Raw genomic sequence first — 26,910 nt, forward strand, 5'->3', positions numbered from 1 at the left:
CCACGAAAAGACTGCGCCTGATAATACGGCGTCTTCTCATGTTGAGAGGCGACCTGGGGTACAAACGTGGATTTCCCAGCTGTCGCCGTGGCCACCAGGTCTGAAAGACCGACCCCAAATAACTCCTCCCCTTAGTAAGGCAATACTTCCAAATGCCGTTTGGAATACGCATCACCTGACCACTGACGTGTCCATAACCCTCTACTGGTAGAAATGGACAACGCACTTAGACTTGATGCCAGTCGGCAAATATTCCGCTGTGCATCACGCATATATAGAAATGCATCTTTCAAATGCTCTATAGGCAAAAATATACTGTCCCTATCTAGGGTATCAATATTTTCAGTCAGGGAATCCGACCACGCCAACCCAGCACTGCACATCCAGGCTGAGGCGATTGCTGGTCGCAGTATAACACCAGTATGTGTGTAAATACATTTTAGGATACCCTCCTGCTTTCTATCAGCAGGATCCTTAAGGGCGGCCATCTCAGGAGAGGATAGAGCCCTTACAAGCGTGTGAGCGCTTTATCCACCCTAGGGGGTGTTTCCCAACGCACCCTAACCTCTGGCGGGAAAGGATATAATGCCAATAACATTTTAGAAATTATCAGTTGTTATCGGGGGAAACCCACGCATCATCACACACCTCATTTAATTTCTCAGATTCAGGAAAACTACAGGTAGTTTTTCCTCACCGAACATAATACCCCTTTTTGGTGGTACTCGTATTATCAGAAATGTGTAAAACATTTTTCATTGCCTCAATCATTTAACGTGTGGCCCTACTGGAAGTCACATTTGTCTCTTCACCGTCGACACTGGAGTCAGTATCCGTGTCGGCGTCTATATCTGCCATCTGAGGTAACGGGCGCTTTAGAGCCCCTGACGGCCTATGAGACGTCTGGACAGGCACAAGCTGAGTAGCCGGCTGTCTCATGTCAACCACTGTCTTTTATACAGAGCTGACACTGTCACGTAATTTCTTCCAACAGTTCATCCACTCAGGTGTCGACCCCCTAGGGGGTGACATCACTATTACAGGCAATCTGCTCCGTCTCCACATCATTTTTCTCCTCATAGATGTCGACACAAAAGTACCGACATACAGCACACACACAGGGAGTGCTCTGATAGAGGACAGGACCCCACTAGCCCTTTGGGGAGACAGAGGGAGAGTTTGCCAGCACACACCAGAGCGCTATATATATACAGGGATAACCTTATATAAGTGTTTTTCCCCTTATAGCTGCTGTATAGTTAATACTGCGCCTAATTTGTCCCCCCCTCTCTTTTTTAACCCTTTCTGTAGTGTAGTGACTGCAGGGGAGAGCCAGGGAGCTTCCCTCCAACGGAGCTGTGAGGGAAAATGGCGCCAGTGTGCTGAGGAGATAAGGCCGCCGATAAGGGGGCGGAGCCTATCTCCCGTTTTTTTATGTATTTTGGCAGGGGTTAAATGCATCCATATAGCCCAGGAGCTATATGTGATGCATTTTTTGCCATCCAAGGTGTTTATTATTGCGTCTCAGGGCGCCCCCCCCCAGCGCCCTGCACCCTCAGTGACCGGAGTGTGAAGTGTGCTGAGAGCAATGGCGCACAGCTGCAGTGCTGTGCGCTACCTTGTTGAAGACAGGACGTCTTCTGCCGCCGATTTTCCGGACCTCTTCTGCCTTCTGGCTCTGTAAGGGGGCCGGCGGCGCGGCTCTGGGACCCATCCAAGCTGGGCCTGTGATCGTCCCTCTGGAGCTAATGTCCAGTAGCCTAAGAAGCCCAATCCACTCTGCACGCAGGTGAGTTCGCTTCTTCTCCCCTTAGTCCCTCGATGCAGTGAGCCTGTTGCCAGCAGGTCTCACTGAAAATAAAAAACCTAAACTAAAACTTTCACTAAGAAGCTCAGGAGAGCCCCTAGTGTGCACCCTTCTTGTTCGGGCACAGAGATCTAACTGAGGCTTGGAGGAGGGTCATGGGGGGAGGAGCCAGTGCACACCAGATAGTCCTAAAGCTTTCTTTAGATGTGCCCAGTCTCCTGCGGAGCCGCTATTCCCCATGGTCCTTACGGAGTCCCCAGCATCCACTTAGGACGTTAGAGAAATTCACATATATTGTCATCTGTATCCGAACTCCGGTACCCTATGAAGTTATTATTCCGTCGTCTAACCACATACGCCACTGAGTTTGTTGATTGTGTGGAGAACAGACTGGGGGGTTATCACAATCAGAGTTTAATTCTGTACATATGGAAGAAGCTCATCTATATAATCCCCGCTACTCATCACTAATTTGTTTAGAACATTTATGAGGATGATTAAATCTAGTTTACAGTGACAGTGTATACAAAGCATAACTAATAATTATTAGATCCTCTATGAGGCATTTATACATGTCTTCTCTGCATGATATGTATATGTAGACATCCGTTACAATGTTACCGTTCCTCTAGACTACACTAGAATATGTACAGAATTAAACTCTAATTGTGATAACCCCCCAGTCTGTTCTCCACACAATCAACAAACTCAGTGGCGTATGTGGTTAGACGACGGAATAATAACTTCATAGGGTACCGGAGTTCGGATACAGATATGTGAATTTTTATGTCGTCCGTTTTATTAGTTTTATCTTAATTTTATTATTTTCTACTTTTCACCTTCTCTCTCTATTTTTATTCTTATGTTTATTTTTACAAATCTATCTTTATTTTGTATTCTCTATTTTAACTCCAAGGCGGTACTACCTGTATACACACAGTTAGAAGTGTTCATTTAGTGTCTTTTTATATCTCTCTGTTAATTATCACATAGCAAGCTAGCTGCGAAGAAAATGTGCCGCTAATTAATGTATCTGCTCTATAGTATGCGCAGAAACCAGTATTTCCAATTTCCCATGTTGTTATATATTACATTTATTATAAGAACATGTATATACTCTATTGGTGTTCGTTCGAATTTCAATAGGATAAATTACAAACAGGTTACGTTATTTTATTATTAGTCATTTCTGCCAGTCATTTTTAGTGTTTGCTGTTTAAGTACAAGAGAGCCTTCGTTTTTGCATTTCACCTGTTCTTAATAATTGTTGATGACAGACATCTGTTTACACTGATCTGTTCAGCCCTTAAATACCGGATACTCTGGAGGCAGGAATCTACCTTTGAAAAAGTCACGTGGAGCGTGACGAAACGAGTCAGGACCCGCCCCCACTCACACCTAGCTCAGGTGTAACTACAAGGTGCACATCGATCCACACTGCACACTCTGCCTACAGCTTCCGTCATCAGCGGCTTTAACATACACGCCGCCACAGTCAGCTTGTGAAAAAGACGGCTATCTCCCCTCCGCTGCACAGCTAATGTGGGCACTGCAGGACTCTTATGCCGAGGACGCTCGGCTCTGACCAGCCCACCGGAGAGGTATTGAAATTTGCTCTAACCCGAGGGACCCATATCCAATTGGGACGTTATCAGTGCACCCTGTCTTCCAATAGCAACTAATCTTATCAAGTGGAATACGGACTTTCTCTATTAAGGTTATGTCCATCATATTAACCATGAGTTACCACTAGTCATTATGAGTTTACTATACTAGTGACTCTTCTTAATATCACTTTACCGGTATATATGTTTTAATTCTATTTTTATTAATTAATAAATACTGTTATCATTCACGTTGGCTCTCTGTACAGTATATTCACTTTCCTGACATCCAGCGCAGCCGTTTGTCTTTTTTCTTTTGCAGGCGCTCTGCTGCACAAGCGTTCGCACTTCTGCAAAGCGAAAATACACTCCCCAGTGGGCGGCGACAATGCGTTTGCACGGCTAAAAACTGCTAGCGAGCGATCAACTCGGAATGACCCCCTAAGACACAGTTTCGACAAACAAAGGACACCAGACTTTAGCAGAGCTGCACAGGAACTCCTGGCTTATTCACACCATGCATCTTGCGGTGCTTGGTGTACTGAGGTTAGATGCATGAGGACACTTCTGTACAATCATCTGACACCTGCACCGTTTACTCCCTGAAGCAACAGTTATTTGGGATGTGCTGTAGGATTCATTTAAACAAATATGGCAATGTGCAATGAGCAACTTATCTCTGATCCTCAGAATACACAGAGTTGCTCTGACACAGAACTGGATTGCTGTAGAGCAAGTCAAATGGGGTGTGTGTAACAGGAAGCGGGTCTAAAAGCGTTACAAAGTCTTCCCTATAAGAGACCTAGTGCACATAATGTGCAATACCAGACAGAAATCCAAAGTATATCCTCCTCACCTGCTCAGTCTCCACAAAGTTGGCGACCTGGCCATTATCATTTGTGCCACGCACATTGAACCTGGTCCCAGCTCGCTCACAGCTCAGACGGGAGATAATGCAAGCCTTAGCCTGCTTGTGAGCCGCATAAATAGTCCTGATCTCTACTCCCCCGCACATAAGGCGCAGCAGCCAGTCGTCGCAGTTCACGCCATAATGCTTTAGGTGTAAGTGCAGAGCCTGGTTCCTGGTGAGAAGAAACAGAGTTGGAGGTGATCATAGAACTTCACCAGAGGAATAATCACTGGGCGAATATTATCTCCACTCCGTGAGCTCAGGACACAGAGCAGAATTATTATTATTATTATTACATAACATTTATTTCCTGCCAACAGATTCCACAGTGCTATAGAGTAAATGAAAGGAACAGAGAGCCTTCAACAGAGTTTACAATCTAAACAGAATACATGGACTCTGTCCCACAAAGTCATAGATACAAATAATATGGGGGACCTTGGACCGCACATATGAATTCTAAACATAATGTTTAAAAAATACATAATAAAATATATATATATATATATATATATATATAAATAAAATAAACATAAAGGTGATACCTTTGGTTTTTTTTTTACTATTGTAACACTCACCTATGTAACACAGCTGCTGCTTCTTACTAATGTAACACTTTTTAACACTTCAACCTCTCACTCGTGTAATGCCTTGGGGTGGTTGGCTAGTGTTGGCCTGGGGGGTCCTGTGCCCTGGTCTTGAATCTTGGTGTTAGGGACCCACCAGATGAGGTCACCTGGTCTCTGTTGGTGGGCCCAGATTTAATAAAATGATGCTAAGCATCCCAGATTTCCTCTTTGTTAGATTGCAGTTTATTAGAATTATTCTGACAAGCAATGTTTAGTATTTAAGTTGGGTACACACTAGTGATATGTTGCCCATTCCAGCGTATTGGAGCGCCATTGTCTTGTGTGTACCCATGATAAGCACGCTCCCACAAGTTGGTAGGGTCAGCCTTTCAGCAGGCCACATGCCGGGTCCCTTCGTGCGTCGGATTGGCTGGGAACACACGTCGCCTAGTGTGTACCCAGCATTAGAGTGTGCACTTGCATTTTCTCTTTTTTTCCTGTATAGATACAAATAATGTCTGGTTGACTAGTAACACCCAGAGCTCACGAGGCACAGTTATATCAGGAAAGCTACCAGGTACTCAGAGGAGCCTAGCGGTTGAACAGTTACATTGGGGACTATATGGATTAAGAAAATAGTTGAATGAAATAGGCAGCAAAGCCAGGTAGACCCAAGTCAATAATTAGTACAATGACGAGGATTCCCAGCAAGGGACTATAAAGGTCAACGGATATTAACATAGTTTCATATACAGGAAAATGTACCCTCTCTAAAATAAAGGACACACTCAGCAAGCATCTCATAAGAAACCGCGCCACCAGGGAATTCTCCAGTTAATTATTCACAACTGCACGTAACCCAATGTAGATGGCAGCTCAGTTGATGAAAAACAGGCTGCCCGTTAGGTTGGCAGGAGCCAGGAGAGCTTGTGTCAGACAGGCATATATCCATCAGCAGATCATTACCTTAGAAACAACACAGGATTCCTACAGTCAAAGCGCAATGGAATATGCTGCGCTATATAAGAAACTGTTAATAAATAAATAAAATAATGGACCAGTGAATGAGATTTATATCCTATATGATAGTAGACATGTAGAGATCTCAGTTACATATATTTGCAAATATATGATCAAGCCACCAGCCACTTCATGGCTGTTCAGTGAAGTGGCTGAATCATACTTTTGCAAATATATATAACTGAGATCTCTGCTTTTATACTATCATACAGGATGTAAGTCCATTATAGTATAGTGTGCTGGGGGAATTCAGTGCTGTTTTTCTTGGCTAGATTAGCCCTCCCTTGCAAGCACCTGTAATGGACTAATAAATTGATTTGAGCAACTTGTCCTGTGTATCAGAATTTCCCCTGTTACCTATACTAGTGATCACAAGTATGCATTTTACCAATAGACTATGAAAAAGAACCTTATGAATTTAAGACATGCTTATTTCAAGTCATGAATATTGTTAAATTCAAGTCTGGAAGAACCTCAGTGATGGCACAGATTCCATCCCCTCACCGATAGGAATTACACATCATTATCGCAATTTCAACCATACGTCAAGTATATTTCTTGTATGCCAGGAATTGCTGCTTCGGTAATACAAAAAGCCAGTTACAGTGACATGACTAGCAGTGTATATAATGTGCAGCCCACCGAGTGACAGATGTAGGAATTCTGGCCAGACGAAAAAGCCCATGATCTAAAGGTATTCAACAAGAAAGGCCTGTAAACTGATCAAACAATAGTTTACATTTTACAGTTCATAGATTTGCAGAGAAGCCTTACAGTAGACAATATTATGGCCCAGAGTGGGCACTGTTATGATGCAATGTAGAGACCTCCAGTATCAGAGAAGCCTTGACGTTTGGCCTGGAGGCTTACCATATCTTTGCAAATATATGCAACTAAGATCTCTGAATTATCTGATACCATGTAGTTTTTCAACTCTTATTGCTAATGCCTCTTGGTGTGCTGGGGAAAATCTGTTTTGCGTATCTTTCAAGTTCAGAACAAACCCACCCTTTCAGTACCTGAGAGGCATTACTAATTTGACTGAGCAGCGTCCATTTTAACTTCAGATTTGCAGAGAAAGCATTCTGATAACTATTAAGTGTTAGTGCAAATATATATTGCGCTTTGGGGCTGTATGGCAGCCAGAGAGACAGGCAATGCTGTCACCATACAAGTAAGCAAATTGATTCAACTAATTATCAACAAAATCTAGAAGCTGAAGTTCCCAGAGCCAGTGAAGGGATTGAAGCTGAAAATACGTTGAAAATACGTTGGAGGTTTCTGACAATCAACCATGACACACTACTAGGAATAAGAGAGGATATGACTGGGATTGGCATTCACGGCCCCCAGACTAGAATATTACTGAAAAGCTGTGAGATTTCCAACATGCTGCACAAACGAACAATGGGGGTAATTCTGAGTTGATCGCAGCAGGAATTTTGTTAGCAGTTGGGCAAAACCATGTGCACTGCAGGGAGGCAGATATAACATGTGCAGAGAGAGTTAGATTTGGGTGGGTTATTTTGTTTATGTGCAGGGTAAATACTGGCTGCTTTATTTTTACACTGCAATTTAGATTGCAGATTGAACACACCCCACCCAAATCTAACTTTCTCTGCACATGTTATATCTGCCTCCCCTGCAGTGCACATGGTTTTGCCCAACTGCTAACAAAATTCCTGCTGCGATCAACTCAGAATTACCCCCAATATCTGAAAGAAGAGAGTTCTGCATGGAAGGTAAAGATTCCTAAAGCTAGACTAGGAAGACTCATACTGGCTACAAGGAACTGCGATATCTGTAAAAGGAGGTGATACCAAGTACTGTGACTGATTGCACATACAAACAAACTATTGCACACACCACACTAAAGGTGGTTACACACTAGGCGATGTGCTCTATGAGCGACTTCGCCTAGTGTGTTCCCTTCCCTGCCAGGGCGGTCGGCGGCAGTGCGTACACACTAAGCGATATAGTAAATATAGAGAAAATTTGCACACATGAAAATAGCGCTCACCAAATACCATGCAAGAGCATATAATACAATCACCCTTAATTGGATGATAATCCTCATATGATGATGGATGGTGGATAGAGATTCACTCTAAGTAATCCTTATATCAGGCCCAATATTCGGATAGGGTTAATAATGTCCCAGAAAGACCTGAAAAATAAGTGCCTCCTTCCCTAATACAAATGGAATGAGAGGCACCATTAAACGCAGACCATAGTATAGTACTTTTTTTTTTTATAATACTTTTTTTTTTTTTAAAAGGTTTATTTTACTTAATAATTATTTCTTTTTCGATGGAGCATTTTATTTACAGCGCATTGGCACCGCCATGGGCACCAGGTTTGCCCCCAGTTATCCCAATCTATTTATGGCGTACTGGGAGGACATCCGAATATGGCATGAGGGTGTCCTGGTGGCGGGCCTGTTGTCCTGGCGGCGCTATATTGATGATGTGCTTTTTGTGTGGCGTGGTGACGAGGAGTCACTACGTTCATTTTGTGATAGTCTTAATCTGAACAATATGGACATCAAATTCACTTTTACGCAAAGTCAGAATGAAGTGTCCTTCTTGGACTTGAGTATTTATATCCTCAATGGAGAAGTTCATTCCAAAATCTTTAGGAAGAAAACAGATTCCAACAGTTTCATTGATAGAACAAGTCAACATCATGCAAACTGGCTGGATGGGATACCATTCAGCCAGTTCACAAGAGTCAAACGAAACTGCATGGTATTTGGTGAGCGCTATTTCCATGTGTGCAAATTTTCTCTATATATACTGTATTTCTTGAAGTGTGGGGTACACCTCTTTTTGCACTCTTTATAGCTGCACTCCAGGTTTTATTGCGCATATGATTGAAAACATTGTCACAACACTAAGCGATATGACGATATCGCTCAGTAACGTCACGCCACGGCCAGGCTGTGCATTCAGCTTTTGGAAGAAAATCCAAATTGTACTGCAAGCACGGATGACAGCAAGGGTAGTTAACGACCCACAGGGCTGCGCATCGCTCAGCGGCAGCATACACACTGGCCAATATAGTAAACGACATCGCCCAGGAAGGGCAAAATGAGCAACGTCGTTTACTATTATCGCCTAGGGTGTATGTCCTATAAAAGATATTTATTTTTGCAATAACTAACATAAAAATTTGAAAAAATTTGCCCATAATCTCAAACACACAGTAAATGTATAGAAATACGTTATATTAACTATGTACTGTACACAACTAGTGTTAACTTCTTTTCAATCTGAGCTATAGCAAAACACGCAAAATAGCTAAGGGAGCACAAACTTATACATACTTTAAATCTCACATATCTTTGCAATAATTCTTTCACTTTAGTAGCAATTTACTTTAGCAATTTTTCTGGAGGAATCATGAAGGTAAAAATCACGATGGACCTACCAGAAAAAACGGTTGTCGGTTCTTTGCTCCTGCGTACTGCGGTGAGCGTTGAGGCTGAGGTCTAGACTAATCCCACTAGAAGACCATGCAAAGTAGAAGCTGCCCGAGTTTAGAACCTTGCGGACTTCGGATATACGATCTTCATCTGTTGGATCCGTTCTCAAGGAAATAAACTCGGTGGAGGTTACACGGAAAACTTCAGAGTCCTGAATCTTTCCCACAGACATACAGCCGGTTACCAACACTAGATAATGTGACATTGTGTCCCCTAGAAGATAACAGAAAAGAATCAACTCACCCAGTGCGGTATTACTATAAAACCTAAGGCACGTTAGGTAAAACACCACAACTGTCTACATAAACCCAGCAGCTTAGTAGCTAGTCGTGATAAAGAGCAGATGTATTAATCATCTGAGTTTACTGGCCATGGACTATGACCATCCTTTACGTATATGGTGCCACTAGTACTCTATTAGAAAGGGTTGGTTGAATTTAGCTTTTAGGGGGATAATGAAGTCTCCAAATTAGGGGTCATTCTGAGTTGTTCGCTCGTTATTTTTTTCTCGCAACGGATCGATTAGTCGCTAATGCGCATTCGCAATGTCCGCAGTGCGACTGCGCCAAGTAAATTTGCTATGCAGTTAGGTATTTTACTCACGGCATTACAAGTTTTTTTCTTCGTTCTGGTGATCGTAGTGTGATTGACAGGAAGTGGGTGTTTCTGGGCGGAAACTGGCCGTTTTATGGGTGTGTGTGAAAAAACGCTACCGTTTCTGGGAAAAATGCGTGAGTGGCTAGAGAAACGGAGGAGTGTCTGGGCGAACGCTGGGTGTGTTTGTGACGTCAAACCAGGAACAACACTTACTGAACTGATCGCAGATGCCGAGTAAGTGTGGAGCTACTCAGAAACTGCTAAGAAGTGTCTATTCGCAATTCTGCTAATCTTTCGTTCGCAATTTTGATAAGCTAAGATTCACTCCCAGTAGGCGGCGGCTTAGCGTGTGCAAAGCTGCTAAAAGCAGCTTGCGAGCGAACAACTCGGAATGACCCCCAATGTTCAGCTGCGAGGGACAACTAGCGATGTTACTGGCAGCAAAGTGGTACTTCATGTCCATGGCTTAGAACTGTATCTCACCTCATTGTCCCAGCAGCTTAAGGTAATTGACGGTTTCTTTGGGAAGGAGAGTGGGGACTAACCTTTCATATGCTATACTAGATTGAGATATTATAGTGGGCAGCTGGGGCGAACGCCTGGAAACCGATTACCCACCGCGCGGAACTGTATAAGTACAGTACTACCCCTTGTACCCTCAGCTTAGAGCACAGGCCACAGAAGGTGGATTTCTCAAGAACGTGACACATGATGAGATAGAATATAGTGCACTTTGTGAAGAAAGTACACTATATTTTAAGGGAAGACTAAACAAAAAAAATATAGAAATGTTGGCAACTATTCCACATTTAGAGTCTTTTCTAGCAACCGGTCTTACCAAGATTTAGCCGCAGAACACCCAGAAGGCCGTAGGCATCTAATACTTTGCTGAATGTGCTCTTTATAGCTTCCTTTTCTGCTGAGGCTGAAAGAGACAAGAACAGAATTAATTGCATGCAGGTCTACAGTAAAAATATACCATTACAATGGAGATAACGTCAAATACATTTGAATAAAATACAAGTATGGTATTAACTACATGGAATGCTTGGGGCTTACCAGATGAGGGTTTTTGTTCCATGATTTGAAGTACAGTGCCTTAAATGTACTCAAAATGCATTTTAAAACGATCCCGATATTTTCCCACAATTCCCCTGGTTGTGCTCCTTACAGTATCTGCAGGAATAAAATTATTTTTTTCCCCCATCCTGTTTATCTTCCCGGATAATAAGTTTCTGTATAGACCCTATACTGTACCTGTATGTTTAATGCTCATTCACAGAACTGTAAGGGGTACACACACTCACATATCAGAATCTGATTACTGCTAGTCCACTGCCAAGTCTGTATAAAAGGCTCTGAACAGAGAACTACATCACAAAAGGTCAGTTTTCCTGATATGAATACTGAAGGTTAAATTATGTTACCCTGATGTTCTACTGCAGATCTGTTAGTATCACCTCCCCACTCTATTACAGGCAGATGGTGCTCCAACAGTCTTATAGGCCCTACACACTGGCCGATCCGCCGCCGAGCTGCCCGACGGCGGATACGGCCGACGGGCGACCCGGCGGCGGGGGGGCAGTGACGGGGGGAGTGAAGTTTCTTCACTCCCCCCGTCACCCGGCTGCATTGAAGTGCAGGCAAATATGGACGAGATCGTCCATATTGGCCTGCATGTACAGCCGACGGGGGACCAGTGATGAACGAGCGCGGGGCCGCGTATCGTTCATCGCTCGAGCCTCCACACTGCACGATATGAACGGTATCTCGTTCATTAATGAACGAGATCATTCATATCGTGCAGTCATGTCGGCCAGTGTGTAGGGCCCATTAGGGTGGCTACTCACCAGAACGACCACGATCGTGCTCTCGGGCAGTCCCAGGCTCACGATTTGTTAAAAACGGTTGCATTTGTGTCAAACGATTGTCAAACGATCCCTATCCGATTCCGATGGTCGTTAGACGGTCGGATTTGGTGCATCGCGTGTTGCACAGTACACCATGCGACCGCCTTGCAGATTGGCCTTTGAAATTTCAAAAAGGCGGGTCGCACGATGATTGGAGATGCAAACACACACACGATCGGCACCCAATCGAAGGTCGGATTGAGAATCTTTACTGCGGTAGGTAAAATTTCCAATCCGACATACGAGCGGCAGGGGGGGTGCATCGGATCGGAATCGTTGTCAAAACAAGTACGATTCTGCACTTTCCATAAAATCGATAGTACAACGCGTCAAAATCGGGGGAATGGAGGCCAAGCCGTTCTGATGTGTAGCCATACTTAGGACAGTGTCCTAATGGGATCGGAGACAAGTGAGAAAGCCGATTGCAAGAACTGATAGAGTTACTAGGACCTCAATAGACTAAAGGGCCCTACACATTGATCGATCCGCCGCCAAGCTGCCCGACGGCGGATACGGCCGACGGGCAACCCGGTAGTGATGGGGGGAGTGAAGTTTCTTCACTCCCCCCGTCACCCGGCTCCATAGAAGTGCAGGCAAATATGGACGAGATCGTCCACATTGGCCTGCAGGCACAGGCGACGGGGCACCAGCGATGAACGAGCGCGGGGCCGCGCATTGCTCATTGCTGGTGCCTCCACACTCAAAGATATGAACGGTATCTCGTTCATTAATGAACGAGATCGTTCATATCTTTGAATATTATCGCCCAATGTGTAGGGCCTATAACCCATGATGTGTATGATTCAATCCAGACATTGGGGGTCATTCCGAGTTGATCGCTCGCAGCAACTTTTTTGCAGCGCTGCGATCAGGTTGAATCTCGTCAAAACTGCGCAAGGGTATGCACCGCAATGCACAGGCGCGTCGTACGGGTGCAAAGAGGACAGGTGCTGGGCGATGGATTTAACGAAGAATCCATTCGCACAGCCGATCGCAAGGTGATTGACAGAAAGAAGGCGTTTGTGGGTGTCAACTGACCGTTTTCTGGGAGTGTTTGGAAAAACGCAGGCGTGTCCAAGCGTTTGCAGGGCGGGTGTCTGACGTCAATTCTGGGACCGGACAGGCTGAAGTGATCGCAGCGGCTGAGTAAGTCCAAAGCTACTCAGAAACTGCAAAAAACTTTTGTGCCGTCAGCTGCAAAAGCGTTCGCACACTTGCAAAGCGAAAATACACTCCTTCATAGGCGGCGACTATCTGATCGCAGCACAGTAAAAAATTGCTAGCGAGCGATCAACTCGGAATGACCCCCCATTATCTGCACTGCAAGTCTGTAGTGTCAAACTGTGCCTGCACAAGTTTTTGGTAAGTAACAGTTACAGAGATCAGGAATAGGAAAGAAGCAATACTGAAGCTGCATTCCTGGGCAGGGTAATAAATACAATTCCATCACCGTAACCTCCATTTCTCATCCCACAAAACTGCCCTGTGGCCTCCTATTGGTCCTTGATGCCACGCTGCCTGTCACGCACTCTTCTATAATGGAAAACATGCAGCATTGCCAAAGATAGCCAGGAGTTCAGCTTTAAATGAGCTATCCCTGCATTATATGTAAAATATGGTCAGGAGAGATAGGAGATTACAGGGGTAGTTTTCAACCAATGATTTTACAGAGGAAGAGAAGTATGACAAGATGACATGAAGCCTGAGAAACATTACTTTATGGAAGGGTAGTAGATAGGAGGAATAGTCTTCCAGCAGAGGTGGTAGAGGAAAATAAGATTGTACTCACCGGTAAATCTATTTCTCGTAGTCCGTAGTGGATGCTGGGGACTCCGTAAGGACCATGGGGAATAGACGGGCTCCGCAGGAGACTGGGAACTCTAAAGAAAGATTTAGTACTACCTGGTGTGCACTGGCTCCTCCCTCTATGCCCCTCCTCCAGACCTCAGTTAAGGAAACTGTGCCCGGAAGAGCTGACATTACAAGGAAAGGATTTTGGAATCCAGGGTAAGACTCATACCAGCCACACCAATCACACCGAATAACTCGAGATAAACTTACCCAGTTAACAGTATGAACAACAAACAAGCATCACTCAACTGATGCCACATAACATAACCCTTTAGTAAGCAATAACTATATACACGTATTGCAGAAAGTCCGCACTTGGGACGGGCGCCCAGCATCCACTACGGACTACGAGAAATAGATTTACCGGTGAGTAAAATCTTATTTTCTCTAACGTCCTAGTGGATGCTGGGGACTCCGTAAGGACCATGGGGATTATACCAAAGCTCCCAAACGGGCGGGAGAGTGCGGATGACTCTGCAGCACCGAATGGGCAAACTCAAGGTCCTCCTCAGCCAGGGTATCAAACTTGTAGAACTTTGCAAATGTGTTTGAACCCGACCAAGTAGCAGCTCGGCAAAGCTGTAATGCCGAGAACCCTTCGGGCAGCCGCCCAAGAAGAGCCCACCTTTCTTGTGGAATGGGCTTTCACTGATTTTGGATGCGGCAATCCAGCCGCAGAATGAGCCTGCTGAATCGTGCCACAGATCCAGCGAGCAATAGTTTGCTTTGAAGCAGGAGCACCCAGCTTGTTGGATGCATACAGGACAAACAGCGAGTCAGTCTTCCTGACTCCAGCCGTTCTGGTCACATAAATCTTCAAAGCCCGGACTACGTCAAGCAACTTGGAATCCTCCAAGCCACCAGTAGCCGCAGGCACCACAATAGGTTGGTTCAAATGAAAGGATGACACCACCTTTGGCAGAAATTGCGGACGAGTCCGCAATTCTGCCCTATCCATATGGAAAACCAGATAGGGGCTTTTACATGACAAAGCCGCCAATTCTGACACACGCCTAGCCGAAGCTAAGGCCAACAGCATGACCACTTTCCACGTGAGATACTTTAGCTCCACGGTCTTAAGTGGCTCACACCAGTGGGATTTCAGGAAACTCAACACCACGTTAAGATCCCAAGGTGCCACTGGTGGCACAAAAGGGGGCTGAATATGCCGCACTCCCTTAACAAACGTCTGGACCTCAGGCAGTGAAGCCAGTTCTTTTTGGAAGAAAATGGATAGGGCCGAAATCTGGACCTTTATGGACCCTAATTTCAGGCCCATAGTCACTCCTGACTGTAGGAAGTGCAGGAATCGACCCAGCTGGAATTCCTCTGTAGGGGCCTTCCTGGCCTCACACCAAGCAACATATTTTCGCCATATACGGTGATAATGCTTTGCTGTCACATCCTTCCTAGCCTTTATCAGCGTAGGAATAACTTCATCCGGAATGCCTTTTTCCGCAAGGATCCGGCGTTCAACCGCCATGCCGTTAAACGCAGCCGCGGTAAGTCTTGGAACAGACAGGGCCCTTGTTGTAACAGGTCCTGTCTGAGAGGCAGAGGCCACGGGTCCTCTGTGAGCATTTCTTGCAATTCCGGGTACCAAGTCCTTCTTGGCCAATCCGGAACAATGAGTATTGTTCTCACTCCTCTTTTTCTTACAATTCTCAGCACCTTTGGTATGAGAGGAAGAGGAGGAAACACATAGACTGACTGGAACACCCACGGTGTTACTAGTGCGTCCACAGCTATCGCCTGAGTGTCCCTTGACCTGGCGCAATATCTTTTTAGCTTTTGTTGAGACGGGATTCTCCGCCCATTGAAGAATCCTGGTGGCTTCTGCCATTGCCACCCTGCTTCTTGTGCCGCCCTGGCGGTTCACATGGGCCACTGCCGTGATGTTGTCTGACTGAATCAGCACTGGTTGGTTTCGAAGCAGAGGCTCCGCTTGACTCAGGGCGTTGTATATGGCCCTTAGTTCCAGGATATTGATGTGCAGACAAGTCTCCTGACTTGACCACAGCCCCTGGAAGTTTCTTCCTTGAGTGACTGCCCCCCATCCTCGGAGGCTTGCATCCGTGGTCACCAGGACCCAGTCCGGTATGCCGAACCTGCGGCCCTCGAGGAGGTGAGCACTTTGCAGCCACCACAGAAGAGACACCCTGGCCCTGGGGGACAGGGTGATCAGCCGATGCATCTGAAGATGCGATCCGGACCACTTGTTCAACAGATCCCACTGAAAGATCCTCGCATGGAACCTGCTGAAGGGAATGGCTTCGTATAACGCCACCATCTTTCCCAGGACTCGTGTGCAGTGATACACCGATACCTGTTTTGGTTTTAGGAGGCCTCTGACCAGAGTCACGAGCTCCTGAGCCTTCTCCTCCAGGAGAAACACCTTTTTCTGGTTTGTGTCCAGAATCATGCCCAGGAAGGGCAGACGCGTCGTAGGAATCAGCTGCGACTTTGGAATATTCAGAATCCAGCCGTGCTGTTGCAACACTTCCTGAGAGAGTGCTACGCTGATCAGCAACCGCTCCCTGGACCTCGCCTTTATGAGGAGATCGTCCAAGTATGGGATAATCGTAACCCCTTGCTTCCGAAGGAGCACCATCATTTCCGCCATCACCTTGGTAAATATTCTCGGTGCCGTGGACAGGCCAAACGGCAACGTCTGGAATTGGTAATGACAGTCCTGTACCACAAACCTGAGGTATTCCTGATGAGGTGGATAAATGGGGACATGCAAGTACGCATCCTTGATGTCCAGAGACACCATAAAATCCCCCTCTTCCAGGCTTGCAATGACCGCTCTGAGCGATTCCATTTTGAACTTGAATCTTTTCAGATAAATGTTCAGGGATTTTAAATTCAATATGGGTCTGACCGAACCGTCCGGTTTCGGTACCACAAACATTGTGGAATAGTATCCTCTTCCTTGTTGAAGGAGGGGAACCTTTACCACCACCTGCTGGAGATATAACTTGTGAATTGCCGCTAACACTACTTCCCTTTCTATGGGGGAAGCTGGCAGGGCCGATTTGAGGTTACGGTGAGGGGGCATCACTTCGAATTCCAACTTGTATCCCTGAGACACAAACTGTATAGCCCAGGGATCCACCTGTGAGCGAACCCACTGGTGGCTGAAATTTCGGAGACGCGCCCCCACCGCTCCTGGCTCCTGTGGAGCCCCAGCGTCATGCGTTGGATTTAGTGGAAGCCGGGGAGGACTTCTGTTCCTGGGAACTAGCTGAATGGTGCAGCTTCTTTCCTCTAGCCCTGCCTCTGGCCAGAAAGGACGTACCTCTGACCTTCTTGCTTCTCTGTGATCGAAAGGACTGCATTTGGTAATACGGTGCTTTCTTAGGCTGTGAGGGAATATATGGCAAAAAGTTTGACTTCCCAGCCTTAGCTGTGGAAACTAGGTCCGAGAGACCGTCCCCAAACAATTCCTCACCCTTGTAAGGTAACACCTCCATGTGCTTTTTGGAGTCGGCATCACCTGTCCATTGCCAAGTCCACAGGACCCTTCTGGCAGAAATTGACATTGCATTTATTCTAGAGCCCAGTAGGCAAATGTCCCTCTGGGCATCCCTCATATATAGGACAGCGTCTTTTATATGCCCCAGGGTCAGTAAAATGGTATCCTTGTCTAAGGTGTCCATTTCCTCAGACAGATTATCTGTCCATGCTGCTACAGCACTACACATCCAGGCCGACGCAATAGCCGGCCTCAGTATAGTACCTGAGTGTGCATAAACAGACTTCAGGATACTTTCCTGCTTCCTATCTGCAGGATCCTTTAGGGCGGCCGTATCCTGTGACGGCAGGGCAACCTTTTTAGATAAGCGTGTCAGAGCTTTATCTACCCTAGGGGAGGATTCCCAGCGCATCCTGTCCGTTGGCGGGAAATTGTACGCCATAAGTAACCTTTTGGAAATCAGCACTTTCTTATCGGGGGAATCCCATGCTTTTTCACATAATTCATTTAACTCATGTGAAGGGGGAAAAGTCACCTCTTCCTTTTTCTCCCCATACATATACACCCTTTTGTCAGGGACAGGGTTTTCCTCCGATATGTGCAATACATCCTTCATTGCTATAATCATGTATCGGATGGCTTTAGTCATTTTATGCTGCAACTTTGCCTCATCGCCATCGACACTGGAGTCAGAATCTGTGTCGACATCTGTGTCAACCAACTGGGATAGTGGGCGCTTTTGAGACCCTGACGGCCTCTGAGCTGCAGAATCAGACACGGGTTGAGACCCTGACTGATTATCCAACCTTTTTTGCAAGGAGCTTACGTTATCATTTAACACCTTCCACATATTCATCCAATCAGGTGTCGGCGCCGTCGGCGGCGACACCACAGTCACTTGCACTTGTTCTGCCTCCACGTAACCGTCCTCGTCAAACATGTCGACACAAACGTACCGACACACCGCACACACACAGGGAATGCTCTAATTGAGGGCAGGACCCCACAAGGCCTTTTGGGGAGACAGAGAGAGAGTATGCCAGCACACACCCCAGCGCTATATAACCCAGGGATTACACAGTAACTTAGTGTTTACCCAGTAGCTGCTGTTTATGATAATTTGCGCCTAAATTTATGTGCCCCCCCTCTCTTTTTACCCTTTTTCTACCTTGATACTGCAGGGGAGAGCCTGGGGAGCTTCCTCTCAGCGGAGCTGTGAAGAGAAAATGGTGCTGGTTAGTGCTGAGGAAGAAGGCCCCGCCCCCTCAGCGGCGGGCTTCTGTCCCGGGTCTCGTACATATATACAGTGCCCAGCTGTATATATGTGTATTTTTGCCAAGAGGTATCCTAATTGCTGCCCAGAGCGCCCCCTCCTGCGCCCTGCACCCTACAGTGACCGGAGTGTGTGGGTAGTGTGGGCGCAATGGCGCACAGCTGCAGTGCTGTGCGCTACCTCATGTGAAGACAGGAGTCTTCTGCCGCCGATTTCGATGTCTTCTTGCTTCTGCCGGCTTCTGACTTCTGGCTCTGCGAGGGGGACGGCGGCGCGGCTCCGGGAACGGACGACAAGGTCAGTTCCTGTGTTCGATCCCTCTGGAGCTAATGGTGTCCAGTAGCCTAAGAAGCGCAACCTAGCCGCAGTTAGTAGGTTTGCTTCTCTCCCCTCGGTCCCACGTAGCAGAGAGTCTGTTGCCAGCAGAAGCTCTCTGAAAATAAAAAAAAACCTAACTAAAATACTTTCTTACTAGCAAGCTCAGGAGAGCTCACTAAAAGCACCCAGCTCTGGCCGGGCACAGATTCTAACTGAGGTCTGGAGGAGGGGCATAGAGGGAGGAGCCAGAGCACACCAGGTAGTACTAAATCTTTCTTTAGAGTGCCCAGTCTCCTGCGGAGCCCGTCTATTCCCCATGGTCCTTACGGAGTCCCCAGCATCCACTAGGACGTTAGAGAAATTACATTTGGGAGACACATACAGTTAGCCAGAGTTAGTCAGAGGCTACTGGCAATAAAAATTGGCAGACAAGACGGGTTTGTGTGGCTCAAGGGACATAGCCACAACTTTGTGGACCCCATATAATAATTTTGAAGGGGTCCCTTTCTCAATACTTTTAGAGAACCACCTCCCGCAGCAGCTGTTTATTTTATAAATCATAGTAGTGCCCCAGTTCACATTATGCCATGCAGAGGCCCCAGTACATATAATGCCATACTGTAGTGCCCCGGTTCATATTGACTATTGTAGACAATTATATGACCTGGATGCAAGTGAACTGGGGCCCTTAAGCCTCTAGGTCCCATAGCAGTGGCACCCCCCCACAAACTATGGGTACGCCAATAAGTGGCTCATATCTGCCATGAGCTGTGTCCTGTAAAATAAAAACAATAGGCAGGCGCTGATACAAACCAAAAGTATGCAGCAATATTAATTATAGCTCGCAGTCAGAGACTGCTGCCTCCAGGACAATGGTGCTGGGGTATTTTCCGCTTCTCCCCGAGTGCCTGTAATACAGGTTTCTTTCAAAGTTATCTGAGGGCCTAATTCAGATCTGATCGCTGCTGTGTATTTTCGTACAGCGGGCAATCAGATCCGAACTGCGCATGTGTATGCGCCATAATGCGCTGGTGCGTCAGGCGGCTACAACGGGCATTGCCAGTCAGCGACGGGATGGTGCGAATGATCCATTCACAAGAGCGTTCGCAAAGGAGATTGACAGGGAGACGCCGTTTGTGGGTGGCAAATGACCGTTTTCAGGGACTGTCCGGAAAAATGCATGCGGGCTGAAGCGTTTTCAAGGAGGGTGTCTGACGTCAGCTCCGGCCCCTGATCAACAGGATTCTATTGCACTAGATAAGTAAGTCCTGGGCTATGTAGAGACTGCACAAACTGATTTTTGTGCAGCTCTGCAAAACATAGGAACGCACACCTGCACAGCAAAAATACACTCCCCCTGTCGGCGGCGACTATCTGATCGCAGGGCAGCAAAAAACGCAGGCCAGCGATCAGATATGAATTAGGCCCTATGACCGATACTAGACTATTTTATAGGGCGTGCAACCCCGCAGCTACTGTCAATATGAATAACCTTCCTCCAGATTGCATAAGTAAGGTATATACAAAAAGTGTAATGTAATACATTGTGTGTACTGTACAGCGACTCCATCCCGCTTTTATATCAACAGGAAAGGATGTCAGCAGAGAAGCCAAATGTAAACCCCAATAGTCTGCTCACAGCGCACAGTTTGCGTTATCATAGCAAGGAGGACTGGCAGGTAGGTAACATGTAAACACCGTCTCCGAGGAAGCAATAAACACCTTATTCCTGAATCATTATAATGCAGCCACAACGGCATGTGTTTCTGTCTGGGCAGTGATAAACGTGGCGTGCTGTGCAGGCCCCTCCAGGAGTACACGGGGGGTAAGGGCGGGTGCACCACGGGTGTCAGGGAGACTGCAGTGCAGCCGAAAGTTTCAGCCCGGGGGCAATGGAAACAACCCCATGAGGGCATGCAGCCTTGTAAAAATTGGGTATCACCAGCAGTGATGGAACTACAAGTCCCAGCAAAAAAAACATTGGCTGCAAAGCTATCTCAAATACATTGGGGGGGGAATGTAACAGCCTGCCAGAAGCAGGAAGTGCGAAACTTCTGTAGCTGAACCCTAAAGGTCACCAAGCCGTACAGGAAAGCAGCCATTGCAAGGGCCATATGTGTGCAGTGTATGTGGCTGAGGACAGCGTTCAGTGCACCTGTTGCTTGTGCTTTGCTGTGAGTGCAGTATGTGCATTAGCTGGGAGCCAGAGATATACAGTTCCCAGTGACCGGTCAGGCTGTATTCTGCCCACACAACGTTCCGCCATGGACCTTTGCTTGGTGACCTCTCATACTGAGATGTTATCACTCTAAGCTGGAACACCAAAGACTGTAACAGAGTGACAACGCAATCCAGTCCATCTGTCTACAGAGAAAAGAGAAACGTTAAACAGATGTTAAAAAACGTCTTGGGCCTTAGGGAGTTCACCATTTGTATAAACCTGGCCTCACAAGCAGAATGTGCGGTTGCAATATTCTTATCACGCGGCATATAGACTTAATCCCCAGGACCCAACATTAGAGACAGCTATAAGTAAGACCCTCTCTCATACCCCAAATCATATTTGCAGGATATCCCCTTAATACACCCATTTTTTTTTATTGGGGGGGTACACACACATATTAAGGATCTTGCCCACCTGACCCTCTCCATGAGGGAGAAAATGCTCTGTTCCTGGACTTTCCTGGTAATGTATGATTGCCATCACCTGTGGTGAGCTAGGTAATTGATAAGAAAGGTGTTTCACCACAGGTGATGGCAATCATACATTACCAGGAAAGTCCAGGAACAGAGCATTTTCTCCCTCATGGAGAGGGTCAGGTAGGCAAGTATGCCATTGGTCCCACTGGAGGAAAAGTAACTACTAGGGGTGGGTGTGTCGCTCAGGAATACCAGCTAGATCCCAGCGATGGGGGAACTCCTCACTGGACTGAGCTCACCATTTGGAACCACAGCAAGTCCCCAGGTCACAATTTCTTCCTACTGGGTACACAACCGAGAAGCATGGTATATCTTCTGGTTTCTCATCCTCTGCCAGTACGTATAACAAAATCTAATAAAAACCCATGATTCTTTCCCCTGTATGTATTGGCTATAGGTTTCAGCCCTATATTATGTGTATAACGTACACACACTGACTGCCACTCCCCTCCATCTGTCACACTGACTCCCCTGATGCGCCGACGTCTCACTCCTCAGGGAAAGGATTACGACTCGCTCTCATGTCAGAAGGATGTTACACGTCCGTGTATTCCCTTCACTGCAAAGTCCTGACATTAATAGGTAACAGCGCTGTCTAATCTGCAGGGCATTAGTCTCTGAAAGCTGTGCGCATTTCATCAGAAACTACATTAAAAAAAATAACCAGCCTAAAAAGCACCATGCAATTGCATTAGAAACATAAAACTAAATTATAGCAAACATGCACAAACCTTTAACCACTTAACTGACGATTTTTCCCTTCACAACTGTTAATAACATTGTTTTTTAAAAATGATTTTATTTAATAAAGTTTAAAAAGTATTTTTTAAAATATTTAAACATTATATTATGCACATCTGCAGAATGGATCTCCTCATCAAAAACTGGGGGACAGGGTGGGACGGCGCAGTCGCATGAGATCTGACCATGCCAGGTAAGTAGTGTGTGTGTTCAAGCAAATATTCCATGTATTTCAAATGAAAAGACTGTAAGTAGAAGGTTTTGGGATCTGCAATTCCTCTATGGCAGGGGTGGGGAACCTTTTTTCTACCAAGGGCCATTTGGATATTCATAAAATCCTTTGGGGGCCATACAAAAATTCTCAACTTAAAAAATGACCCTGCCCATTTCAGACCTACTGGCCTCTGGCGTGCGCACCAAAAAAATGGGTGTGGACAATTAAAATGGGACGTGATACACATATGCCCCCAATAGTGCAGTGCCAGATCCACAATTGCCCCCACTGTCCAGATCCACAACTGCCCCCACAGTGCCAGGTATACAAATGCCACCCACAGTGCCAGGTATACAAATGCCGCCCACAGTGCCAGGTATACAAATGCCGCCCACAGTGCCAGGTATACAAATGCCGCCCACAGTGCCAGGTATACAAATGCCGCCCACAGTGCCAGGTATACAAATGCCGCCCACAGTGCCAGGTATACAAATGCCGCCCACAGTGCCAGGTATACAAATGCCGCCCACAGTGCCAGGTATACAAATGCCGCCCACAGTGCCAGGTATACAAATGCCGCCCACAGTGCCAGGTATACAAATGCCGCCCACAGTGCCAGGTATACAAATGCCGCCCACAGTGCCAGGTATACAAATGCCGCCCACAGTGCCAGGTATACAAATGCCGCCCACAGTGCCAGGTATACAAATGTCCCCCACAGTGCCAGGTATACAAATGTCCCCCACAGTGCCAGGTATACAAATGCCGCCCACAGTGCCAGGTATACAAATGCCCCCACAGTGCCAGGTATACAAATGCCGCCCACAGTGCCAGGTATACAAATGCCGCCCACAGTGCCAGGTATACAAATGCCGCCCACAGTGCCAGGTATACAAATGCCGCCCACAGTGCCAGGTATACAAATGCCGCCCACAGTGCCAGGTATACAAATGCCCCCCACAGTGCCAGGTATACAAATGCCCCCCACAGTGCCAGGTATACAAATGCCCCCCACAGTGCCAGGTATACAAATGTACCCCACAGTGCCAGGTATACAAATGCCGCCCACAGTGCCAGGTATACAAATGCCGCCCACAGTGCCAGGTATACAAATGCCGCCCACAGTGCCAGGTATACAAATGCCCCCCACAGTGCCAGGTATACAAATGCCCCCACAGTGCCAGGTATACAAATGCCCCCCACAGTGCCAGGTATACAAATGCAGCCCACAGTGCCAGGTATACAAATGCCGCCCACAGTGCCAGGTATACAAATGCAGCCCACAGTGCCCCCCCACCCCACTATGCTGCTTACTGCTGCTCCATCCGGCGGCGTGTCTTGGGTGTCAGGACAGGGAGGCGAGCGCTGCTATGTCGTGCGGCGGCGTGTAGGACTTCAAACCAGCCGCCAGTTCGTGAGCCAATCAGTGCTCGCGGACCGGCAGCAGCGGCTCCTGATTGGCTGCCGGTCCGCGAGCTCTGATTGGCTCACAAACCGGCAGCTGGTTTAAAGTCCTACACGCCGCCGCCCGACATAGCCGCGCTCTCCTCCCAGTCCTGACAGCTGAGACACGCTGCCCCGGACTGAGCGGCGGCGTCTCACTGACACAAGCGGGTGGGCCGGACTAAACGGCTTTGCGGGCCTTATACGGCTTGCAGGCCGGAGGTTCCCCACCCCTGCTCTATGGAGACAGCTGGATGTAACATACAGTATGTGTATGTAGTGTTTCTGCTAGGATGCGGCCTGGGCAGGGAGCTGAGGTGTGGAAGATTATTTCCGCACGCTGAAGGAAGCACACGCGTCTGGAAAGGCGGTATGACCGGAGACGGGAATTTCTACAAGGTGCAGGGTCACGGAGCATAGCGACACTTGTGAAGCCCCGCCCCCCAGGCTCTGATTGGTCGGGAGTCCAGTAAATAGAAAAGCAAGGAAGACCATCGGTGGGTGAAGCCATTGATGATTCCCTTGCAGACAGATTTACACCATTGATATTATCATTCAATTGCACCATCAATGGTTAACCCACCGATGGCCCTCTCTACTGATTTGTAAGTAAAGCTAAAAAAGCAAACTGTGCATCTAGGCAAACCAGGCGGGGCAGATGTAACATGTGCAGAGAGAGTGAGATTTGGGTGAGGAGTGTCCAAACTGAAATCTAAATTGCAGTGTAAAAATAAAGCGGACTAAAATTTGTCGGCTACATGCAAAAGCAGACCGTATTTACCCTGCAGAGAAAAAAATATACATGTATTTGCTCCCCTTGCATTGCAACATTGTTTGTTCCAGATACAACATGACTTGCTTTTTTTGCTTCTATCAAAATCAGAATCAGACCCACTTGGTGGAGCCATCACACAGGCAGTTGTCCCTGAATGTTGCTATGGATTATAAAGAGGAACAAAGGCCAAATGTTCACAGCTCAATGTAAGAGGAACCTACCTATGTGTACCTTGATGGTCTGTAATTACAGATTACAATCCCAAAACCCTGTGAAATGGGACTGTCATGATATTCATCAACAGACAGCAACTATTTGAATTCTATAGTTTACTGAATACTTACGGTTTTGGTATTCAACGGTCCTTTAACGTATTATGGGGGTAATTCAGACCTGATTGCTAGGGTGCCTTTTTTGCAGCCCTGCGATCAGATAGTCGCCGCCTACAGGGGGAGGGGTAAAGCCTGTGCAAGTGTGCGATCGCTTCTTTAGTAGAGCTGCACACACATCAGTTTGTGCAGTCTCTGCGCAGCCCAGGACTTAACCAGCCGCTGCGATGGATTCCTGGTGATCGAGGCCGGACCCGACGTCAGACACCCTCTATCCAAACGCCCGAGCCCGCCTGCGTTTTTCCGGACACTCCTGCAAAACGGTCAGTTGCCACCCACAAACGGCCACTTCCTGTCAATAACCTCGCGATCGCCCGTGCAATCGTTTTTTTCGCACCATCCCGTCGCTAGGCACCGATGCCAGGTGCTGTTGTGCGACGCTCCGGCGCATTGCGGTGCATACGCATGCACAGTCCAGATCTGATCGCCCGCTGTGCGGAAACCCACAGCAGCGATCAGGCCTGAATTGCCCTCAATATATCAATCAATTAGTTTGCTAGACCGCAGTTCGATGGATATCATAAAAAAAGAACATGGAACTGTGCAGCATTATGTTTTAGAAAGGTGAGCAGCCCATACAATGATAAAAATCTGCTGTTTATTCAATTTTTCTGGGGGTTTGTGGATGTGTGTAATAACCTGCAGTTGCCATTTTGGAAAAGGGCATAGAGGCCAGTGACATTTTAAATAAAGTTGATTTAAAAAAGAGCAGTTGAAATAGTGACAGTGAAACAGATACCCCTTTCACATCGCATAAATAACCGTGTCGACACGGGTCAGTGTGCGATGTGAAAGCACTTTCCAAGAATTAGCGGGTCGTCTGACCCGGTAATTCAACCCGGTATAAAAGAAGGATTATACCCGGGTTGAATACCGGGTCAGGTGCAGTGTGAATGGGAGCCGCGTTGATGCGACACGGTTCCCATTCACAGCATAGGGAGAGGCGGCGCAGGAGATGAGCTCATCTCCCAGCGCCGCCTCCACCCCCGCTGCGCCCCCCCCCCCCCCCCCCGCTGCTATGGCAACCGACCCGGTATATTGCCGGGTCGGAAAGCCAGCAAAGGAGAGCAAATGCCGGATCCCACCCGGTAAGGACACATTTCTTTTACCGGGTGGGATCCGGCATTTGCGATCTGAATGCGGTAAGAGTCAAGAGCTGGAGGACGCCACTGAGCAGTGATAAGCAGCTGAGAGCGAGAGACACAGAAGAGTGGGGAGAGAAAAGACAGGGACCAGCAGAAAGAAGCGAGAGTGATTAAGGGCTCTATGTACTAAACCTTAGACCCCCATTTATCAAGCCTTGGAGAGTGATAAATTGCACAGTGAAAGTACCAACCAACCAGCTCCTAACTGCCATGTTACAGGCTCTGTTTGAAAAATGACAGTTAGAAGCTGGTTGGTTGGTACTTTATCACCGTGCAATTTACCACTCTCCAAGGCTTGATAAATCTGGGCCTTAGAGAGAGATAAAGTACCAGCCAATCACCTCCTAAGTGCCATGTTACAGGAGGAGTTTAAAAAAATGACAGGAGCTGGTTGGTATAGTTAATTAAAATCTCCTATATAATAGCCCTGTGATTCTGTGCCTGGGTTTCTAACGCTGGGCGTGGCTAGGAGCTCTCATTGGGTTAGTGGCAGGTCTATCACACCCAGCCCACAGCTGATTGGGCGAGAAACGCCCTCCCACACAGGTTACATTCAATGGGAGGCTCTGCCCTTTGCCTGCTGTGTTTTCACAGAGCAGGATTAGCAATGGGACTGATGGAGCTGCAGCTCCAGACCCACACCCCAAAATAGTCCCACTGCATCTGCAGCAACATACCCTCC

General features: G+C 47.0%; 1 protein-coding gene across 7 annotated transcripts in view; it reads right to left on the minus strand.

The window, feature by feature from the left end:
- The window catches only part of SYNJ1 (synaptojanin 1), a 153,265-nt gene that overhangs the window by 102,739 nt on the left and 23,616 nt on the right, over positions 1–26,910 (minus strand). For all 7 annotated transcript variants that reach the window (XM_063956445.1, XM_063956446.1, XM_063956448.1 and 4 more), the window contains exons 3-5: positions 10,830–10,916; positions 9,340–9,607; positions 4,268–4,493 (exon numbers count right to left, since the gene is read on the minus strand). In XM_063956445.1, the coding sequence (XP_063812515.1) occupies positions 4,268–4,493; positions 9,340–9,607; positions 10,830–10,916 (581 nt within the window). The remainder of the gene's footprint in view (positions 1–4,267; positions 4,494–9,339; positions 9,608–10,829; positions 10,917–26,910) is intronic.

This window comes from Pseudophryne corroboree, chromosome 2 (genome assembly GCF_028390025.1).
Source record: "Pseudophryne corroboree isolate aPseCor3 chromosome 2, aPseCor3.hap2, whole genome shotgun sequence".
NCBI lineage: Eukaryota > Metazoa > Chordata > Amphibia > Anura > Myobatrachidae > Pseudophryne > Pseudophryne corroboree.